Raw genomic sequence first — 15,982 nt, 5'->3', positions numbered from 1 at the left:
AATATTTAATTGACTCAATAAGATAATAAATATATTGGATCCTCATATGTTACAGTAACAGTTCCCAAAACTGCTTATTGAAGACTTGCTATGTGCCAGGCAAACCCTCTCAATCTTTCCTTTGGATTATCCCCTAATTTACCCTATAAGACAAGTACTACTATCATACCCATTTAACAGATGGGGATACTGAGACACTGAGAGTTTTAGCGTTTTGCCCAAGGTTACACAGACAGAATTATTGTGTTGTAAGTGCAAAATAAACCAACGGGATTTGGGACCCATGGACCTAAGGCTAATCTTTTTTTTTAAACTTTTTATTTTGTTTTGGGGTATAGCTGATTAACAATGTTGTGATAGTTTCAGGTGAACAGTTCAGGGATTCAAAACTAATCTTTTACATTAGGTGAAGGCAAGCTACAGATTTTTAGCCAAATCTGGCCTACCACCTTTTTGTATGGCTATGAGCTAAGAATGATTACATTTTTATATGACTGAGGGGGAAAAAAATCAGTAGAAGAATAATATTTGGTGATACATGAAAATTATATAAAATTCAAATTTAAGTATTAATAAAGTTTTATTGGAACACGACTATACTCATTCACTTAAATCTTATTTATGGCTGCTTTATGCTACAATGGCAGAGCTAAGTAATTGCAGCAGAGAACATGTAGTCCACAAAGACTAAAACATTTGCTGCCTGGACCCCTGTAGGACTTCCCTGGTGGCTCAGATGGTAAAGAATCTGCCTGCAATGCAGGAGACCCAGGTTTGATCCCTGGGTCAGGAAGATCCCCTGCAGAAGGGAATGGCTACCTACACTACTATTCTTGCCTGGAGAATTCCATGAACAGAGGAGCCTGGCGGGACCTTTACAGAACATGTTTAGGGACCCTTGTTCTTAGGTCTACTTTCTATTTGGAACAATACTACAAATAATTGTCTTTCAGGACAACCTTAGCCCCTTCCCAGGAAGTGGGCACTAAAAATTTCAGAAGGTATCATTTTATCAATATTTGCCAAAATTTTTTAATGTTCTTTGTTTTGTTAAAAATGAATATCCCCCAAAGAGTTTGAAGACATGTTCTTTTTTTCTAACACTTCACCCAAATTTCTTTATAATTCATTGTTGTTTGAATGGAACAAGGAGAAATATATGGTCCCATAAGGCATTTGTGGAAAGATAACAATTGAAATAAAGGAAAAATGATGAAAATAAGTTTTATTGCCTAAGGCATTTGGCCTTCTGGGTCATAGGCATCAGTATATAGATAAGGGCCATCTTAGAGCCTTGCTTCTCAAATGCTAATATGCACTGAATCAATGGGCTGGGCCAGAACAGTTTTTAAATGAACTTTCTGATCTAGTAGGTATGAAAGAAAGTGAAAGTGTTAGTTGCTCCATCATGTCCCACTCTTTGAGACCCCATGGGGTGGGGCCCGAGAGTCTACATTTCTACAAGCTCTCAGGGGATTCCAGGATTACCAGCAACAGTAACATGATAACGAAGAGACTATAGGGTATATGTGTGTCCTCAGCTGCTCATTCGTGTTTAATTCTCTGCAACCCCATGGACTGTGGACCACCAGGCTCCTCTGTGTATGGGATTCTCCAGGCAAGAATACTGGAGTGGGTTGCCATTTCTTCCTACAGGGGATCTTCCTGACTCAGGGATCGAACCCCAGTCTCCTGCATAGGAAGGCAGGTTCTTTATCACCATGTCACCTGGGAAATCCAAGAACTATATAAACAATCTTAAATACAGCTGATATTAATAAGACTGATAAGATGACACTGAGTTTCTGCTCCTGGTCCAAGTATGTTCTATAAGCACTGGAACTTTTTGTCTTATTAAATCCACAAGGAAACTAAGGCTGAGTCAGAAAAACATCAGACAAAATCGAAATCTGAGCCAGCCTGGCATGACTCCGAAGCTCAGACTCTCTCATGAAACTTATCAACAGTGATACTTGGTTTAGAGTTGATAACACATCCTCTCTAACCTTGGAATGATAAATAATCCATGTGCGTGTGTGTGTGCGTAACTCAATTCATTGCGTCTGACTCTTTGCAACCCTATGGGCTGTAGCCCACCAGGCTCCTCTGTCCATGCAATTTCCCAGGCAAGGCCTGATAAATATTCACCAAACCCATTTCAACAAGACTATGTCTAAAGATTCTGCAGTCATCTTCTGGCTGAAACCATCTGACTCTTCCAGGCTAAAGATGTTATTAACATCTAGAAGCTCCTGATCAACTTGAAGAATCTGAGGTAGGGTTTTAAATCCAACCAAGGAAGTCTGTGGGGAGGTTGTATCTTCTGTAGATAAGAAAAAATCCCACTTGCAAAATAGAAACAAGACATGGAGGAAGGAAACAGAGGAGAAATAGTGAACCCTTAAGCTCAGATAGAGGAGCTGGCAAAGCATAGTTTTTGGAAACTTTCAGGCTTAGTTTTATTCTCTAACTTTGCTCAGTTTTTTTTGGACCTCATCATTTAATAACCTTGAGCCTCCAGTTTTCATATCTGCCAAACAGGGACAAACTATCAATTTCATTGAGTACTGTCGTAAGGATTAAAATTATCACACGAAAGGGTTTGGCAAATAGTAGCTAATCAGTAAGTGATCTCAGTAATAATAATGGAAATAGTAATTATACTATTTGGAATCTCAAAATATAATCCATTGGTGACCTATTTTGTTCTCTTGGTTTTGCTTATTTAACAAAGTAGTAGCAAATTTGTAACTACTATTCTGATTGGCGGCTTCCCTGGTGGCCCAAGGGTAAAGAATCTGCCTGCCAGTGCAAGAGACATGGGTTCCATCCCTTCGTTGAGAAGATCCTCTGGAGAAGGAAATGGCAGCCCACTCCAGAATCCTTACCTGGAAAATCCCAGGGACAGTGGAGCCTGGTGGGCTACAGTCCATAGGGTCGCAAGGAATCTGACATGACTTAGCGATTAAACAACAAAAACATACCGTTTTGATTGACCAACAACATAATGCTAAATGTAACAGAATTAATAGAAAACATCTTAAGACTGGGAAGTAACTGCAAAACACTTGGTATCTCTTTCAATTTGCACATTTCATTTACCTATCTCACAGCCTCCTCCTGAAGATATTTTAGTGTGCAGGCTCTGCTCCTGAAGATATTTTAGAGTGCAATCTCTGCTTGGGGTTAAACACAAATTACAAATTGTGCTTTGGCTGGAAACAGTGGCGTTTACAAGAGTCTGCAAAGGAGTTAGATGGGTTTTCTCCCTCTCTGCCTCTCATCTTCTGTGGTAAGAACCTCTAGTCTACCAGGCTTCTCTCTCCATGGGATTTCCAGGCAAGAGTACTGGAATGGGTTGCCATTTCCTTCTCCAGGGGATCTTCCTGACCCAGGGATCAAACCCAGGTCTCCTGCATTGCAGGCAGACGCTTTAACCTCTGAGTCACCAGGGAAGTCCGTATTCTACGATGCTATAAGAGTCCAAAACACCCAAAAGCTCTCCCTCGTGCCCCCTTCTTATACTTGACTTCCTATTAGAGGACTGGATTTTAGGAGGAACTGGGTGTACTCATGGGATGGTTGTAGAGCTTCATCTTGAAATTCCTTCTTATCCCAGATTAGGTTTAAATCCTGACCTCTTTCTTTTGGTGAGAATAAAAAATACTTCAATTTTGAATCTCTCAAAGAGCACATGCAGGCTAAGTTGCTCAGTTGTATCTGACTCTTTGTGACCCAAAGGACTGTAGCCCACCAGGCTCCTCTGTCCATGGGATTTCCCAGGAAAGAATTTTGGAGTGGGTTGCCATGCCTTCCTCCAGGGGATCTTCCTGACCCAGGGATTGTACCCACATCTATGCCCCCCCTTTACCACTAGCACCACCTGGGAAGCCCCTCTCAAAGAGGAATAAGATATATAAACATGCCTCTCACACTACACACACACACACACACACACACACACACACACACACACACAGGCTGACAACAAGCACACTATTTCACCTGGTGAAAATTGGTTTTGAAAATGACAGAGAAGTAATATAGTGGGTTTCAGTCTTTACAATACCGCATGTATCAATATACCAAACACTAGAAATATACAAATAAACTCATATTTTTCTTTAGAGGAAGTATCAGTGATATTGGGGTGTTCTTGTTTTTCAAATGATACTGAGTTTAACACAATTATGAGTGTATATCGATTAACCTTTGCATCAGATTTAAATGTATAACCCATTAACTAATTTAATCTGTCTCAAAAAAAATAACAGCCATTGGCATTATTCTTTGAATAATCCTTGTTTAGTTTCCATAATGGTATACAGCTTAATGAAAAACTCATTAGGATGTATCGTGCAGCATAATTAATTCTGGCTGATTCTTTTGGTGTTAATAGCTAATGCAGATGCTGGATTCCATTTTCCATTGGCTTTATTAATTTTTCATAAACCAATATTTTGACTGTAATGGGTTGTAACAGTTCCATAGAAGTTCTGGAATTGCATTAACTGTCATCAATGCAGTTAGTCTAAGTAGGGTTTTGCCATTTATGTGTTGATTCTTCAACACTACATTTTTTAAAAAGAAAAAGGGACAACTTCATTTTATGCTTAGAGAGTAAGTATATACATATAATTAACATAAAGTATATTAAACAATATTTGGCCAATTTGTCTCTATTTACACAACAACTTAATTGCCTGGGCTAATAACAGCGAACCATAAATTTTGAAGGGAACACTAAAAGTGGAAAGCAAAACAAAAAAAGTCTTAGAAACAAAATGGTTTATGACAGAACGACAGCTCAAGCTAAAACTTAAAGCGAAAAATGAATCCATCTCATTTTTTAAAATCTCTGGTAATTTGCCTTCTTTCCTAAGAAAAGTTTTTAGATTAAAGCTAGGAGACATTCTATCAATGTAACAGCTTTGGTTATTGAACACCGTTTTGCTATCCTGGGGTCTGTCAAGAAGCCAGTTTCTGGGACTGGTGACCAGTCACCAATGTGTTCTTACATCTTTCAATCTTTCACGGTTAATCCACATATATTCCTCATGATTAGACTCCTATTTGTTTTGAATATAGATCTGGGTACTAACTCATCACTAAGTGTTCTTCTTCTTTTTTTTATCAGAGCTTTCAATAGGAGTGTGTGTCTGTGTGTGTGTTAGTCACTCAGCTGTGTCTGACTCTTTGTGAGTCCATGGACTGTAGCCCGCCAGGCTCCTCTGTCCAAGGGATTCTCCAGGCAAGAAGACTGGAGTGGGTTGCCATGCCTTCCTCCAGGGAATCTTCCTGACCCAGGGATCAAACACAGGTCTCCTGCATTGCAGGCAGATTCTTTACTGTCTAAGCCATCAGGGAAGCCTTTGTCAACCCTCAGAAGATAAACCAGAATGCAGATTATGGTATTATCAAGTCTTTGGAAACTTTTCTCTAAAAGGTCCTCTCTGATCTTAGCCAATCTTTTGCAGCCTTTGGAGAAACCTGATTTTGCCCCAGTAATTCCCATCTCACATGAACATCAAGTGCTTGTATTATTTTTGTTTTAGAATTTTCTCAATGGATTCTGAAGATAAAGGTTGAAAAACTCCTTTGCATACTACCAAATTCCTTCTTACTCAGCCCTAAAATGCGTTTCTCTCTGCCTTCTTTCCTGGCAAACTCTTACTTATCCTTTCACAACTAATTTATGGCACCCCTTTTAAGGCAGAGAGCCTGGCTATTTTCCAGTCTTCCAGGAGGTACCATTATTTATTATGTGTGTGCACGCATGCTCAGCCGCTTCAGTCATGCCTGACTCTTTGCAACCCTATGGACTGTAGCCTGCCAGCTTCCTCTGTCCATGGGATTCTCCAGGCAAGAATATTGGAGTGGGTTGCCATGCCCTCCTCCAGGGGATCTTCCTGACCGAGGGATCAAACCCACGTCTCTTGTGTCTCTTGTATTGCAGGCAGATTCTTTACCACTGAGCCACTGGGAAGCCTGTTATTTATTATACCTGAGTTTGAATATTGCTCTGCCAAATTCTGGAGGGAATCACTGCTACCCCAGGGCCCACCACAGTGCTTGGTGTTTCCTAGGTCCTCGATGCTGTTACTCTGATATAAAGGATGAGTTAAGGGAAGCCAGTGGTATGTGTGAATTTATTCACAGCCTCTCTCTGTGGCCCTCCCTTGATGGACATCACGTAACTGAGTGACAGCCAGCTGACCTCATGGGCTCATGCAGTATTGTGTAATTGCTACCAAGTGCAATGCTAAACAGAAATACAACGCCTCCCCAGGGAATAAGCTTGGTATTTATTTCTGTAGGGGGTCTTCCTGACCTAGGGATCGAACATAGTCTCCTAAATCGTAGGCAAATTCTTAACTGTCTGAGCCACCAGGGAAGCCCTGAAAAGGGTTACGCTCATAGGATATACAGATTCTTCACATACTAGTTCTGTGATTTAAATGAATGAGAGAAACTCTCCGTGAAACCTTGGTTTCATAATTTCTATAATGAAGACAAGGCTATAACATTTATATAAGAATGGGAGGAGAGACGGAATTTGGCACAGAGGAAGTGCCCAAAGTTGGCTTATGCGGCTGATGTTTCAAATTGCTGAGTATATTGATCAGGGCAGCCTAGAACTTTCCCTGTGAAATTTATCCAGAGCCACATACCTGAACCTCATCTTCCTCCCATGGGCTAAAGGTGGGGCATCTCCTACAAGGACCATCTCGTCACTCCTCGCGTTGGGGGGAGCTCGCCTTGATGGCCTTTCCATGCAATAGAATGGGGACACGTTTATTTAGGAAATGCCGTTTGCACCACATAAGCAAGTTCTAATCCTATTTGAAGATCAAAAACGCCCACAGGGCTCCATCAAAGCTGAGCTGCAGTCCCTCTGTGGGACAGGGAAGGACGCAGATAAAAATTAAGGCCAAATGTGGGCTGGGCTGGGATGAAATCTGACAAGACAGATGCAGGGTGGAGAGGGGAGAAGCATAGTGAATTGCAGCTGAAAGGGGAGGCAAAGGTAAACAGATGTACAAGATAAACTCTTTGAAGTGGAACATTTCCAGGCTGAAAATCCTTTGCTTGGGGACTTCAATCTGGACTCTTCTGTTCCAGTTCACTGGAGTGCACTGCACTGGAATCGGGCAGATGTGTAAATTATACAAAATATCACCGAGCCAAAGGTCACTCTCTGCATGAGGAGCAGCTCCTCACCGCCGTGGCTCTGAGGCCAGGCAGGGCTGGTCCTCTGGGTGGCTCCAAGGAAGTGTAGAGCCGTAGAGGGGGCATCCCTGGTGGCTCAGCGGTAAAGAATCCGCCTGCCAACGCAGGAGATGTGAGTTCAGTCCCTGGGTCAGGAAGATCCCCTGGAGAAGGGAATGGCACCCCACTCCAGGATTCTTGCCTGGAGAATCCCACGGACAGAGGAGCCTGGCAGGCTACTGTCCACAAGATCACAAAGAGTCGGACATAACTGAGCAACTACGCACATACTCTTTCAGGATGCTAAGACCATTACCCAAAATGGAGCATGCTTGGTACCCAGTCTTTTGGTAGATTACCCCAAGCCCAACCCAAAGACTAGGACTGTGACTAAATTTATCAACAGCAACAAATGTCAGGCTAACCCAGATTCTGGACAAATCTTACTTTTGTCAGAAGCTACTGTATCCAAATTTCAGGAAAGGAATTGGAAAGAAGTCCATCCAAAAGTGTGGCTAAAGGTCATTCTATTAGTTGTAATGGACTCAACAAAGTCAAGTGGGGGTAAAGGGGCAGCTGGCAGGGAGACCTACATCTAACCTTCTTCTGACCCAATTCTTAGATGAATCATGGTTCACAGTGGCCAAGAGCTCACAGAAAACCAATACCTTGGTTCAGGTAATCCAAGGTCAAATACAGCTGCCCTTTCAAGATGTGCAATCTCACAGTGCTCATCCATCCTCTTCATTTCTAACCTTTATATTGAGATCCCAATCCTCTTTCCCGTCACCTAGCCTGGTATCAAGTCATGTGGCCCGTGGCCAGGTTTGTGCTGACGTGGACACAATCAATCCAGGCGACTTCAGCGATCACACTAATCTCTTATATTTCTATCTTACCTTAGAGTCTGCGAAGTTCTCTTATACTCATTACTGTATCTGATCCTCCCTATAACCCCAGGATAACCTAGTTTTAAGACCTGGCCACTTTTCAAATGTGACTTGGCAGCCAACGTGTGCCCTTCTTGGAGTACGTGACATTTTGTTTCACACCCCGCCCCCAAACCAGAAATATTTATTTTCAGAAGCAAGATCCACTCAGGACCTCCTTTCTTTCCCCTCTCCCCACTGCCAAATCCACTAATGATAACAGCGTCACTCAGACTATTGTTCATCATCTTCAAGGTCTCCAAGTTAATTGGCTCTGTATCTCTCTCCTTTTGATTTTCTGGGTTTCAAGTCATCAAAACCTAACCCTATCTTAGACCTGCAATGCATTGGAAGATCTTTTCCTTTCTCCATTGATCACGACTTGTGGAGTAATTTAACTCCGTTCCAATTTTCCTCTGCAGGCGGGGTGCTCCCCATCCACGGAAGTGAGTTATGCATGTTCAAGTGGTGCATCTTATGAATCTTGTTAAGCTCTGCTGCCTTATAGCCCCACTGATGGAATATTTAATCACAGAAATGAGTTGGCAGATATGATAAACAGTGTGTGTGAGCTCTGTAGCCATCTTACCAGCAACTAACAAATGGATGAATTTGCCATTTGTCAGCACTGTGTCGACAACTGTGTATAGCCTTGTGTTATTTATTTTTATTTTGTTTCCCTTATGTGTGAAGATTAAAAGTGCTTTCCATCAACAGTTTTGTTGGCTTGATATCATGATTATCCCTTAAGGATATAATTTAAAAAAAAAATCTCTTGTCACAATGACAGGGAAAGTGTTGAGGTCCCTGTTGAGTTCTCCTCTTAAAAATCTTATTTCTAATTACACTAAGTAACTTGAGAAATGCTATTGGCAATGGGCTTCTCAGGTGGTGCTAATGGTAAAGACCCTACCTGTCAATTCGTGAGACTCAGGTTTGATCCCTGAGTCAGGTAGATCCCCTGGAGGAGGGAATGGCAACCCACTCCAGTATTCTTGCCTGGAGAATCCCATGGACAGAGGAGCCTGGGGGCTACATCCCTAGGGTTTCATACAGTCAGACAAGACTGAAATGACTTAGCATGAGCACACTGGCAACAGATATTTTCAGACATTCTACTTCTATTTAGTACCTTCAATTTTATTTTGACTCTAAAATGGGATGCTCATAGAAGCTGACTGGAGTCTTTGAAACTCACCTGGGCTTTTTTTTTTTTTTTTTTTCCCTATTGACTTATCAATCATTTGTCATGAGAATACGCCTCAAGGAGTCTGAAGATCATTAGGCTTAGAAAAAAAATCATCAATGCTGCTGCTTAGTTTTATAGAAAAACACCCACTTGTCTTTGGAGGAGATTTATATACGTTCATAGAATATGCTGATTTAGGTATATCTGCTTCTGGAGACTGGTACTGGATAAGCATTTAAAAGAGTCCTTACAGGCATGACTTGATGAGAGTTCAGAAAAACCACCCCCAGTGAAAGACCTTTCATAACAGGTTTCTAAATGGTTCCCCTGGAACGTGTGTGCGAGGGAGAGTGTGTGTCATAATTTATCAAAGCAAATTAATACTGTTCAGCTAGTAATTAAAGATCCTCATTAAGAGGTGTGACTGTTCTCCCCACCCCCACCCTGCATTAGCAATAAGAATGCACTCAGGGCGTCAAGAGGGTATAGACGAAAATCAATAACCTGCCATTTTATAATTAAAGAGAAAATAAATGTTAGGGAAAAGTCCACTAAATTAGGAAAATTACCTTAAGGAGAAATTGAAAATATTGATTTTAATTTATAAAATATGTGGACTTTTCCTGCCCCATTCTGGGAGACAATTGGAGGCTGGGTTGTTAATTCTGTATAAGCTTCAGAAAATCAATGATTATACTATGGGGATATGGTGATCTTTGTCATTAATGCAAAAATCTTATATACAGAAATGACTAACAAAATAAGGCTGGTTCTCTATCTCAGGTAGATACAGTGCTGACCTGTGAAATACCCACAGCAAATCAATGACATGGTCTTCATTTCAGCTCTGGGGCACATTCAAAATTCCAAGATAAATCCTAACTATTTTTATAGTTGGGGAAATTTCGAATGCCCCCTAGATTCTTAGTCATGGGTATTTAAACGGATAACATAAGGCATTATACCTGGTTATGGAAATGAATACGTTCTACGCCTCTGTTTTGCATATATGCATTCCACACACACAGGTGCCTGAAATTTCAAATGGAAGCTAGCAGGATTCTCAGGGTTTATGGGTCTTCAAGTATTTCAAAAGAATTGTTCTGGAGTGTTGAGTTTGCAGCAACATTTTCCCAGATTTCTGAATATCATGAACTCTGGCAACCCACTCCAGTATTCTTGCCTGGAGAATCCCATCGACACAGGAGCCTGGCGGGCTACAGTCCACGGGGTCACAAATAGTCAGACACGACTGAACACCCGTGCATGCACACACGCACAGTCTACCTGCACAGACAGACATACAGGCAAAAAGAGACAGCCTCTGGTCATGAAGGACGGCCCAGATACCGGCCACACCAGACACAAATATTCAGATTTCTCAAGGAACACTTACTTATCTGTCCTCCCCTACCCCACTTTTTTTTAGATTCAAGTTTACTGGAGCAGCCCATAGAAATAATTACCCAGTTGTCCAGGCTCCTGAAAACTTCCCCTGACACAACCAGTTAATACATCTAAATATGATGGTGGATTCTCTGGAGGAGGAAATGGCAACCCACTCCAGTATTGTTGCCTGGAGAATTCCATGGACAGAAGAGCCTGGCGGGCTACAGTCCATGGGGTTGCAAACAGCTGGACACAACTGAGTAACTGATCACAAGCAGCATGCATGGTGGTTGGAATAATCCAAAACGATCATTTCATTTTCCTCTTTAATTTGACTTATTTGGACAGAGTAGTAACGTGATCTACTATCAGAAGGCATGCTCAGTAAGAATGATGACTTGTAACATTCATAAAAAAGAAAGCAAAATAAGCTGGTTGCAAAGAACACAGGCTCTTAACTTCAATTCTAGCCGGCTTCTTACCAGCTGTGAAATCTTAATTCCGTGATGCAAACCCTTTGGACTTTAGTTTCCACATTTGGGAAACTGCTGTGAAAATTCAAATACATTAATGTAGGTAAAGTGCTTAAAACAGTGCCTGACCAAAAAATACTCAGTCAATAGTAACCCTTATAATAACGGATTCTTTCCCTGGAGTCCAATGACCTGACTTTTGAGGCTGGGCCCAGGGCTCATTTCAATGGTTGCTCTAACGCTCTAAGAGTTATACAGATTCATTTATTCTTATATGTGTAAGTCATTCTGGATGGTTTCTTCTGAATTAACAACCTCTTAGACACTCACATACATGCAAAGAGGTTTAAAATCACTTGTAAGGGAGATATTTGGTGTTTTCCTGGTTGCATGAGCCAAAGGTGAACAGAAATTATATTGCATGGGCCTGAAAAAATGCACTTTCTTCTCTCTGATTCAATTCACACATTCATACTCGACCTCCTAGGACAGTGTCAAGCTTCCTGTTCTTGATCTCATTATTTTGGGGGAGAAGACATATACATTGGCACACACACAGAGAAAATCTGCCTCCTTTCTATTCTAGCAACTCCATCTCACCGGGCACCACCTGCAAATACACAGAAGCTGCTTTCCAACTTCCTCCTTGCCCTTTCAGGAGATTTCATTTCTTTGGAGCTTTGAACAACCCCAGAAATGTCTGTGCCCCCTGGCTTGGATACCCTAAGCCCTGAAGCACTAGGCCTCTCTCACACTGAGAAGAGAATCTTTTAGTCTAGTGGGTCACCCAGAATTCAGCAGAATCAGCTCTCCATTAACTTTCCCCTTATGCCAGAGAGCTGGGGCATTAACTGATTTATCTGTATTTCCCCAACATTTCTATGGTGCCGGTTATGCACCGATACTCTTCATATATCAACCCATGTAATTCTTATAAATACTTGTGAGTTTGTTACTACCACCATCTCCCACGGAACAGATGAAGATGCTGAGGCACAGAGAGGTTAAGCAACTTGCCTAGAGTCACACATCTGGTAAGCAGAGAAACCAGGATTCCATCCCAGGGTGCCTGAGAGTAACATCCGTGTTCCTCACTCTGCTATGTGTCCTCTTGGGAAGTGGATCCCACCACATAATCATGGGAAGTCTCAAAGCTAGGTCCCTCCCCCTCCCTCCCATAAAAGTCAGCACAACTATTTCACTATTAGAGTCCCTTGATGTATCCCAGGCTTGTAATAAAATTCACACATGAAGAACAACTCCAAACACTGTCTAAAATCTGGAACTCAGCTATCATGTTGGGCCTTTCCAGATTTATCATCTTTTACAGTCAAGTTGGTTTTTGTGCTAGAGCAGCTATTGAAGTTTCCTATACTCCTTTGCCATCCACTAAGGTCAGTGTTGACTTTCAGGAAAATGACTGATGTAGAGCATCGCAGAAGAGAGAAAGCAAGGGGAGTGGCTTACCATCAAGAGATTACAAAAGAGTGGATATAGACCAATGGGTCATTGATCTCTCCTTATTAAAAAACAAGGGCCACATTGAAGCAAGACTTCTTCTCAACCTCTACATGGCAAATCTACTAAGGTTGAGTAGGTTGAACATCCCAGATGTTCAATGCAGCTTTGCTCATGAGCAGGAAAAATAACTGATAAAAGTTAACAGGCAAAGCCAAGCAAAAAAAATAAAAAACCAGTCTCAGCTGCTGTTGCTTCCAGGTTACTCTCTCCCCAAATTTGATGACCAAGTTTTCTGGGACAGAGGATTTGAGTGGTAGTTGGTGGGTGGCAAGGAAGGGATGAGGAGAAGATACAGACCCTTGAAGGCAAAGCAGAGAGAAAGGGAACCACTATGGAACACTGATTCATGGAGAAAGAAGGAGAACTTAACTTTCCTAGTTTTCTAAATACTTCTCTTCGCAATTCCAACTCACTGCCACATGATTGGAATAATTAATCCAATTCTCTGCTTTGCCAAGGGGAAAAAAATGCAACTCCAAATGGAAAGGTATGGCTAAAAAACACATTCAGGCACATTGAAAGAAAACCTGCATGAACAGCCGTCCATTTGTTCAAAGGCTCTTGAACAAAATCTCAATGCTTTTTTTGAGGCAAAATCTATGTGAAACATCACAAGGGGCTGTGGCCCCATGCTTATATCATAATGTAACTTACATGATTCCCCTTTATTTATTTTTAAGATGTTTTGAACACTTTTGGTTTTGCCTTAAAAAAATCATTCAGAACTTGGGAGGATAGGAATTTATTGGTTCAGATTATTTGATGAAACCCACTCTTTATGGGCAGGCAAAGCACATTTAGAAAAGACAAAGAAAACATCATGCAAAGAGGAACTCTTTACCTGCATAGAACTCAGGACTGTACACTGCACCCACAACTGGATTCAATTTCCAGCCTTAAAACAAATACACAAAAATGTTATCACATTTGATTCAACAACTCATATCATTGCAAGTTAACCACAAGACAAATGGGTTGGCGTATTTTTTTTTAATGGATTTATGGCCTTTTTTGATTTTCTGCCTACCCACGTTAATAGCATGGAAACTACTGACCAGCTACAGATGAACCTTTTGAAAAGGATATGGTAATTGATTCTGCCCCATATCCATATTTGCTAGAGCCTCTATAATAACTGAAATATTCTGTTCTTCTTTCATGTATTGCTGCTAGATAATCCATCACATCTCTTTGTATTAAGTTTGCAAAATTTTGGAAGCTCACATAAAACGGAATTCTTTTAGAAACATTCTTCAGTTCAGTTCAGTTCAGTTCATATTCAGTTCAGTTCAGTTCAGCTCAGTCATGTCTGACTCTTTGTGACCCCATGCACTGCAGCACGCCAGGCCTCCCTGTCCATTGCTAACCCCCAGGGTTTACTCAAACTCACGTCCATTGAGTCAGTGATGCCATTCAACCATCTCATCCTCTGTCGTCCCCTTCCCCTCCTGCCTTCAATCTTTCCCAGCATCAGGGTCTTTTTTTAATGAGTTGGCTCTTTGCATCAGGTGGCCAAAGGATTGGAGTTTCGCTTCAGCATCAGTCCTTCCAATGAATATTCAGGACTGATTGCCTTTAGGATGGACTGGTTGGATCTCCTTGCAGTCCAAGGGACTCTCAAGAGTCTTCTCCAACACCACAATTCAAAAGCATCAATTCTTCCGTGCTCAGCTTTCTTCACAGTCTGACTCTCACATCCATACATGACCACTGGAAAAACCAAAGCTTTGACTAGACGGACCTTTATCGGCAAAGTAATGTCTCTACTTTTTAATATGCTGTCTAGGTTGGTCATAACTTTTCTTCCAAGGAGCAAGTGTCTATATTCTAACAATTGTCATTCCTAATTGTGACCCAGAGACCCTATAGAATTCCAAAGTGCTTTCTAAAACCCAAATAAAATGACATTTATTCACTACAGATTGTGTGGAATACATTTCAAATCAGTCAAGAACCATACAAATTCTTAGTCAATGCATGATATCTAAGAGAACTTTCAAATAACCTGTATATAGGATTAACAGAATTTTGTAATTTTCCAAATGTTCTGCATGGTGCATTTTCTGTAAAATAAATCCTGGCCCTTTAGAAACTTCTACTTAAGCAAATAGCAAACAAGATTATCTGCAAATCAGGAAGCTATCTGCACTACACACCCACTGCACACCATTTAGGGAACAATCTATGGGCTTCCCTGGTGGCTCAGTGCTAAAGAATCCGCCTGCAATGCAGGTGGCGCAGGGTCAGGTTGGGAAGACCCCCTGGAGAAGGGAATGGCAGCCCGCTCCAGTGTTCTTGCCAGGGAAATACCATGGACAGAGGAGCCTGGCAGGCTACAGTCCATGGGTTCTCAAGACACGACTTGGTGATTAAACCACCAGCTCAAAAAATGATCATACTTCAGGGTTTGGGGATTAATTCCTGTTCCTTCTGGTATTCTGTGTGTGTGTGTATGTGTGTGTGTGTGTGTGTGTGTGTGTGTGTGAAAGCATCTATTATAGAACTGCTGAAAGACAGAGAAGGACAGGTATGGGAAACCCTGTGTCCTTGGGTTGAAGGTTAAACACCAGAGGTCCTTTACTAAATGCTCCTGAGAAAAAGCAATGGTGAGAGTTGTGATATGAGAGAAGGTGTTTCTGACAAGTACTCTCAGGGCTTTTTCTGGAAGGGAAAAGTGTGCCATCCCATTGCCTGGTACAAGTGATGCACCTATAAGAACAGCCGAGAGGTAGCCACAACCTACTGAGCCACTAAGGAAGCATGCGTGTGTGTGTGTGTGTGCTCAATCATGTCTGACTCTTTGTGACCCCACGGACTGTAGCCACTGAGGAAGACAGATAGAGTAAGTCCCCTACAAATGAACAAGTTCCATTCTGAGGGCATGTGCGTAAGTCCAGTTTGTTCGTAAGTCCAACAAAGTTAGCCTAGGTACCCTACTGACACAACTGGCTATACAGGTTTATAATACTGCGCATACAAATAATATAAAAAAAATAAAGAAGATGTTTTTAATCTTATACCTTGTAACAGTACCTTGAAAAGGACAGTAGTATAACGGCTGGCATCCAGGGGCTGGCATCAAAGGAACAGGCAAGAAGAGAAGGGAGAGGAGGTGGGAGACGGTAGAACTGAAGGGTCATCAGCAACAGGAGATGAAGGGCGAGATGCAATTTCATTCATGCCAGACGCTGATGGAATGCGTCTATCATCTATCTGTCTGTCCATCCGCTCACCCATCCAAGTGTATCATTGCTATTATCTGTCTTTGCTTG

The 15,982-nt window shown here is 41.6% G+C and overlaps 1 protein-coding gene across 23 annotated transcripts in view; it reads right to left on the bottom strand.

The window, feature by feature from the left end:
* Window positions 1–15,982, bottom strand: part of RBFOX1 (RNA binding fox-1 homolog 1) — a 2,416,982-nt gene that overhangs the window by 99,465 nt on the left and 2,301,535 nt on the right. For all 23 annotated transcript variants that reach the window (XM_060406050.1, XM_060406058.1, XM_060406056.1 and 20 more), the window contains one exon: window positions 13,552–13,605. In XM_060406050.1, coding sequence (XP_060262033.1) covers window positions 13,552–13,605 — 54 coding nt within the window. The remainder of the gene's footprint in view (window positions 1–13,551; window positions 13,606–15,982) is intronic.

Source organism: Ovis aries, chromosome 24 (assembly GCF_016772045.2).
Source record: "Ovis aries strain OAR_USU_Benz2616 breed Rambouillet chromosome 24, ARS-UI_Ramb_v3.0, whole genome shotgun sequence".
Classification (NCBI taxonomy): Eukaryota; Metazoa; Chordata; class Mammalia; order Artiodactyla; family Bovidae; genus Ovis; species Ovis aries.
This window is presented reverse-complemented; position numbering and strand designations above follow the sequence as displayed.